General features: G+C 39.2%; 1 protein-coding gene and 1 pseudogene across 1 annotated transcript; one reads left to right on the top strand and one right to left on the bottom strand.

The window, feature by feature from the left end:
- Positions 1-330: 330 nt before the first annotated feature.
- On the top strand, positions 331-1434 carry LOC110749023 (rust resistance kinase Lr10 pseudogene; annotated as a pseudogene).
- Positions 1435-2378: 944 nt separating this feature from the next.
- Positions 2379-4958, bottom strand: LOC110749024 (rust resistance kinase Lr10-like). The gene is made up of 3 exons (XM_088249371.1): positions 4124-4958; positions 3654-3680; positions 2379-3571 (listed from the first exon to the last, which is right to left on the bottom strand). Exons 1-3 carry the CDS (start codon positions 4836-4838, stop codon positions 2460-2462), a joined length of 1854 nt encoding a protein of 617 aa, XP_088105497.1. The 5' UTR covers positions 4839-4958; the 3' UTR covers positions 2379-2459.
- Positions 4959-6339: the final 1381 nt, after the last annotated feature.

Here is a 6339-nt window from a genome sequence, read left to right as displayed (position 1 = left end):
GCTATTCTGATGTAAACCACCTCAAATGGGTCAAGCATTGTTCATTTCAGAGCAAGCTCACACACTAACAAAGTAAAAGCAAGGCCAACGGGTCTCTTGATACTATATTTGGGCTTTGCACTTCCCAAACGTCCTCAGGTCGCTTGATACTGTTCACTTTTATTGTATTTTTTTGCAGGAAGTGGATTGATAGTGTTCACTTTTATTGGCATAGGTAAGGGCATACATCCGGTGCCTTTTGAAATCTGTGGATATAGAGCACCAAAAAAAGTTTATTTACTCATCATTAACTAGTAATTTTACTGCACAGGACCTGTTATTTTGAAATTTATGCTTGGGGCTCCATTTGTGATTTGGCTCTTGATCTATAAATGGCGGAGAAGGAAATTGTCAATGTATAGCACCATAGAATATTTTCTGCAGGCTGATAACAACTTCATCCCAATAAGGTACTCTTACTCAGACATTAAGAAGATGACTGGTAAATTCAAGGATAAACTGGGTGAAGGTGGCTTTGGCACTGTATTTAAAGGAAAATTGCGTTTTGGAGCAATTAAGATTTTGGGCAAGTCTAAAGCTAATGGGCAAGATTTCATGAGCGAGGTAGCTACAATTGGGAGGATTCACCATGTTAATGTGGTGCAACTTGTTGGTTATTGTGTGGAGGGATCAAAGCGCTCTCTAGTCTACGATTTCATGCCCAATGGGTCGCTTGACAAATATATTTATTCAAAAGAAGGAAGTATGCCTTTAAGTTGTGATAAAATGTATGTGATTTCTCTTGGAGTGGCTCGAGGGATTGAATATCTGCATGAAGGTTGTGACATGCAAATTCTGCATTTCGATATCAAGCCTCACAACATTCTTCTTGACGAGAATTTCAACCCAAAGATTTCTGACTTTGGGCTAGCAAAACTATATCCGACAGATAACAGCGTTGTCTCTATGACAGCAGCTAGGGGAACATTGGGATATATGGCTCCTGAGTTGTTCTACAAAAATCTTGGAGGTGTTTCATACAAAGCCGATGTCTACAGTTTTGGAATGTTGCTGATGGAGATGGCAAGCAGAAGGAAGAACTTGAATGCCTTGGCAGAGCATTCAAGCCAAATTTACTTCCCTTCTTGGGTGTTCGATCAATATATCGAGGGAAAGGACTTGGAGATGGGTGATGTCAATGAAGATGAAATGAAAATAATAAGAAAGATGGTCATAACAGCCTTATGGTGTATACAATTGAAACCAAGTGATCGTCCATCAATGAAAAAAGTCATAGAGATGCTTGAAGGGCATGTTGAATACCTACAGATGCCTCCCAAGCCTTTTATGTGTCCACAACAGATGCTGATAAGGACCCTTTCATGTCATCAAAATATTCCAAATCCAGCATGTTCTACCTTGGAGCTAACAAGGACCCTTTCAGCTAGGTCATGATCAAATAGGCATGGACTCTGTTTTTTTTTTTTTTTTTTTTTGAACCCTAGACTCTGTTAACTAGCTTGGTAATGATCAACTAGTATGGAATCTGCCGTTTTGAACAAAAAAGAAACAGAGTGTATCACATTTGTAGACCACCTTTATAACAGACTTGTTTCCTACAAAGCCGAAAATGGTGTTCAGAGTGTCAGAGTAATGAGGTATAACCTTCTGTTTTCCAAGTTTGAAGAGACACATGAATCAGTGTGTGCACGCCCAAACCACAATGATGTGAACTTAAATTGACCCCATTGTAAAATTTACAAATTACATTCTCCAGTTGCTTCTGTTTTTCATCAAAGACTCTCCGACGGTCAACTCAATTGAAATTGTAGGATTTATTAATTGACCTTCGTGATGAAATTTTTCTAATGGAAGAGGCCAAAGGTCATGGAAGCAAAACGAGGAATCAAAAAACAAAGTTCAATCTTTCCCCCTATTTCATTAAATAAAAAGGTTCATTGGTTGCCTTTCTATGCATTTTAGAAAGTAGTCGCTGATGATTCAACATCCCAACCCCACCAACCTCTCAAAATTAATCTCTCAATCAACTGGGGTTGCACGGGGAGGGCCGAGATTTGTTAAACTCTTGTTTGTTAGGCTTCCATCTCCAACGCAAGATACTCTCTAAAATACTAGAAGAACAATATTTCTGCAAGACACATTATTTGGGGAACTTTGAAACTTCAAAGATCACATGATAAAGCAACGGCAATTTTATGGAAGCTGGTGGACTGTCATGTCAAAACTTGAAGCAAGATTGTTACACAATAGTTTATGTGCACAAGCGATGCATAATATTGGATTTGGCAGCCAGTGATTGTGTGGTAGGGTCATTGAAACGCCCCTATTTCTAAATTCTATGTAATGCTGGACCATTAGGCATGTGCTGGTCAAGTACATACATCAAGAACTATATGATCATAATTGATTGCATACATAAGTGTGTTTACATGTAATGATGTAATGTATAAGTACACATGTTACTCCAACTCAGGAATTGCTTCTAACTGAATGTTCAGATTTCTTGCAGCCGTACTTGCATTGGTTCCTGCAGCACCTGTAGAGGCAAAGGGATTGGGAGGCATGGTTAAGCTTTCTCCTCCTTCCAACATCTGAACCACGGCTTTCATTGAAGGGCGATTCACTGGATGCCATTGGATGCACCAGAGCCCTACAATTGCAAGTTTCTTTGGAATTTTCTGTTCTCCTTCTTCACCGATATGGATGCGTAGATCATCTCCTTCTTCTAGAAGATTATAAATCCATTGGGGATAGTAGATTTCATTTGTGTTCTCTGTGGCTGAACCGACATTCTTCCTTCCTCCTACCATCTCAAGCAGTAGCATTCCAAAACTATACACATCTGACTTATAGGACACATTTCCAAAGTTCCTGGAGAACACTTCAGGTGCAATGTAGCCCATGGTGCCCCTAGCTGTAGTCATTGACACTATGCTTTGATCCTTGGAACATAACTTGGCTAAACCAAAATCAGAAATCTTTGGAGTGAAGTTGTGGTCTAGCAAAACATTATGAGGTTTGATGTCGAAATGGAGAATTCGCTGATCGCATCCTTGGTGAAGATATTCAATTCCTTTGGCTATGGCTAGAGCAATATCTTGCATCTTTTCCCAACCAAGGAAACTGTTCTTTTTGTCTGGTGATGAAACGAAATCCTGCAGTGAACCATTTGGTGAGAACTCATAAACAAGAGCTCGTCTAAATCCATCAGCGCAAAAGCCAACCAATCGAACGACATTGACATGGTGGATATGACCCATTGTTCCCACTTCATTGATGAACTCTTCCCCATCTCCCTTAGAACTATTGAGGACTTTCACAGCAACGAAGAGTTCAGAAGAAAGCTTTCCTTTATAAACAGTTCCGTAGGCTCCTTCCCCTAACTTGTCCTTGAAGTCATTTGTAATCCTCTTAATATCTGCATATGAATATCTGCTAGGTTTGAGAGCTCTGTAATCGTCTAAAAATCTTTCAATCTTTAATTGATGCTCTTTTTCTTTTCTATCAGAACTATAGACACGATAGGCTGCAAGGGCAAAGAGTAACACAACAAATGAACCCAGGGATGCACCTGCAAGGGAATCCTTTGTAAATATCACCACGATCTCATATATACAGATGAAACAAACTGCAACTTCAATTAAACAACTCACCTGTAGCCACCCATTTCCTTTTTTTACCTGAAAAAAAGAAAATACACTGTCAAATTAAGAATGAGATATTGCTTGGAAAATATCCCTTAAATAAACAGTGCTGCTACTTTGCTCCAAACTTCCAAATAAGTAAGCAAAAAGTGGATTGCAGATGATAATATCTCATTTCATGAATGCATTGTATTATTTGCGCATCCGCAGATAATTGACTAGTATAGCAGAATATAAAGAATCTGTAACAATTTAAATATATGTGAACCCATTAAATATATGTTAGCCAAGTTAACCTCGAGGACCACAAACACAAAAATAAAACAAGGATACAACTTGATAGATTCATCAACCTCAGGACTTTTTGCGATAAAAAGCCAATAAATAATGCTGCAAAAAGTGACTAGTATAGCAGAATATTAAGAATCTGTAATAAGTTAAATACATGTGAACCAAACTAAAATATATGTTAGCCATACCTGCTTTACTGAAGTCCACACATTCAATTTCACTTTTGGTGCCATTGTTCTTCAATCTACACATCTTCCCCTTTGCCTCACACTGTCCACAATTTGGTTCAGACCACTCCAAAAAAAGATTGGCAGTCTTGTATTGAAAATATAGAACTGAGGACAAATTATACATCTTTGTACAAGAAAGTAGAGACAAGGCCTCAATGCTGTAGGAAGAAGGAACAGAATAAACTTGGTAGCCAGGGCCGCTGAAGCAGGGGACTGGTTCTTGTAATTGCCACTCTGGTTCATTTAATTGCCTCTCAGCTAAGGAACAATTGAATAAGGTAAGATCAGTCATGTGATCTTTTGAGAAGTGGAAGGGAGAGATTGACTTGTTGAAGGGAGAGATTGACTTGTTGAAGACTTTCAAAAGCTTCTCCAGAAGACAGCCTTCTGGATCATATAATTGGACTGCCTGAGCTTTATAATCTATGCTTTTGACTGGGAATTTGAACGGAACTGGAAGCTCAAGAATTGTTTCATGCTTCTCATTGCATGACAGAACAAACCCAGGGAAGACACAGTGATCCGGGTGCCTGCCTTTGAGGCTGAAAGGGAAATGGACAGCTGGGCCTCTATCGCCACACTTCAATTTTTCACAGGTATCTTGGGGTTCTCCAAGCACTGTGGAGAAAGCCAGAAAGATTAAGCACAAGGAAGAGGTAATAATTTTTACCATATCTAAGGCTCATGGGTCAGAAAAAGAAAATGGTATCTAAATCTTTCTGTGACTCATATGTTCAATTAAGATGTTCTCCCATTATTCAATTAACCCAATCGTGTTTGGGATCTTACTAGGAAAAGAGAAAGAAAAGAAAAAAGAAATGTTTGGGATGAAAATACTATAAAAGTCAACAGTTGACTTGGAGGTCCCACGACATGTGACATTCTTGAAAACTATAAGACGCGGAATGAAAATAGCCAAATGCGTGTGGGGTTAGCATTACCTGGCCAAATGCGTGTGGGGTTAGCATTACCTGTCCGTTGACTGACTTTCGGACATCAATAATACCAATTTGAGTGGACAGTACAAAACTGATAGATATCTCCAGAACAGAACTTGTAAATCAATTCTCTCTCTCTCTCTCTCTATGGGAAGTGGAACAAGGCCCTTTACCTTGTCCTCATGGGTCTTAGTTGCAGCCTTGTTCGGTATTAACTTATTATCCAGTGAAATTTGTAGCGCTAAATATAATTACAGCTGTGCTTCTTCCTGCGGCAACATCCACAACATAAGCTACCCTTTTTGTCAAATATAGTGTAATTGAGAGAGTAAAGAGTGAGGAATAATAGATGTTTTGCAGAGAATTCTCCCTTATATCTTTGTATTGCTATCATGGAGATATTTATACACAATGTAGAAAGGGTAACTATTAGTTACAAACAAGTATACAAAACCATGGAGCATTTCCAGGATTTGTGTCTCCCTAAAACATGGAAAATGTAAACATACCTAACTAAGACTTGCCTAACTATGACTTGCCTAATTATGACTTGCCTAACTTACTTGCCTAACTTACTTGCCTAACTCTTATGACTTGACTAACACTCCCCCTCAAGTTGGTGCAAAGATATCACGCATGCCCAACTTGTCAAGTGAGGCATAGAAAACTTTACTTGATACGGCCTTTGTCAGAATGTCGGCAAGTTGGTTTTCCGAGTTTACAAACGGAAACTTAATTATACCACTTTCAAGCTTTTCTTTGATGAAGTGTCGGTCGACTTCCACATGTTTGGTACGGTCGTGTTGTACTGGGTTATGTGCTATCTCGATAGCAGCTTTATTGTCACAGTACAAGTTTGTAGCTTTTAAGGGTTTAACTCCAAGATCCTTCAGTAATCTCCGTAACCAGAGCAATTCACACACTCCTTGAGCCATTCCCCTGAATTCTGCTTCAGCACTTGATCTAGCCACAACTTTTTGTTTCTTACTTCTCCAAGTGACTAAGTTGCCACCCACAAATGTAAAGTATCCAGATGTAGACCGTCTATCTGTGATGGATCCTGCCCAATCAGCATCTGTGTATCCTTCCGGGTACATATGTGTATGTTTGGAGAACATTAATCCTTTTGCAGGGGCAGCCTTCAAGTACCTCAGAATCCGAGTTACTCCATTCATGTGTGTCTCACTCGGTTGATGCATAAACTGACTCACCATACTTACAGCATAAGCTATGTCG

This window comes from Prunus avium, chromosome 2 (genome assembly GCF_965620075.1).
Source record: "Prunus avium chromosome 2, drPruAviu1.hap1.1, whole genome shotgun sequence".
In the NCBI taxonomy this organism is placed as follows: domain Eukaryota; kingdom Viridiplantae; phylum Streptophyta; class Magnoliopsida; order Rosales; family Rosaceae; genus Prunus; species Prunus avium.
The sequence above is the reverse complement of the archived record's forward strand: the minus strand, read 5'-3'. Positions and strand labels throughout refer to the sequence as shown.

What these genes read in the sequence shown, in the direction of transcription:
- LOC110749024 (XM_088249371.1), bottom strand. Translation starts at nt 4,838, where the DNA reads ATGGTAAAAATTATTACCTCTTCCTTGTGCTTAATCTTTCTGGCTTTC. An exon ending in TGTGGACTTCAGTAAAGCAG is followed by an intron (nt 3,681 to 4,123) that starts GTATGGCTAACA and finishes TCTTTTTTTCAG; the next exon opens with GTAAAAAAAGGAAATGGGTG. An exon ending in AAGGAAATGGGTGGCTACAG is followed by an intron (nt 3,572 to 3,653) that starts GTGAGTTGTTTA and finishes ATTCCCTTGCAG; the next exon opens with GTGCATCCCTGGGTTCATTT.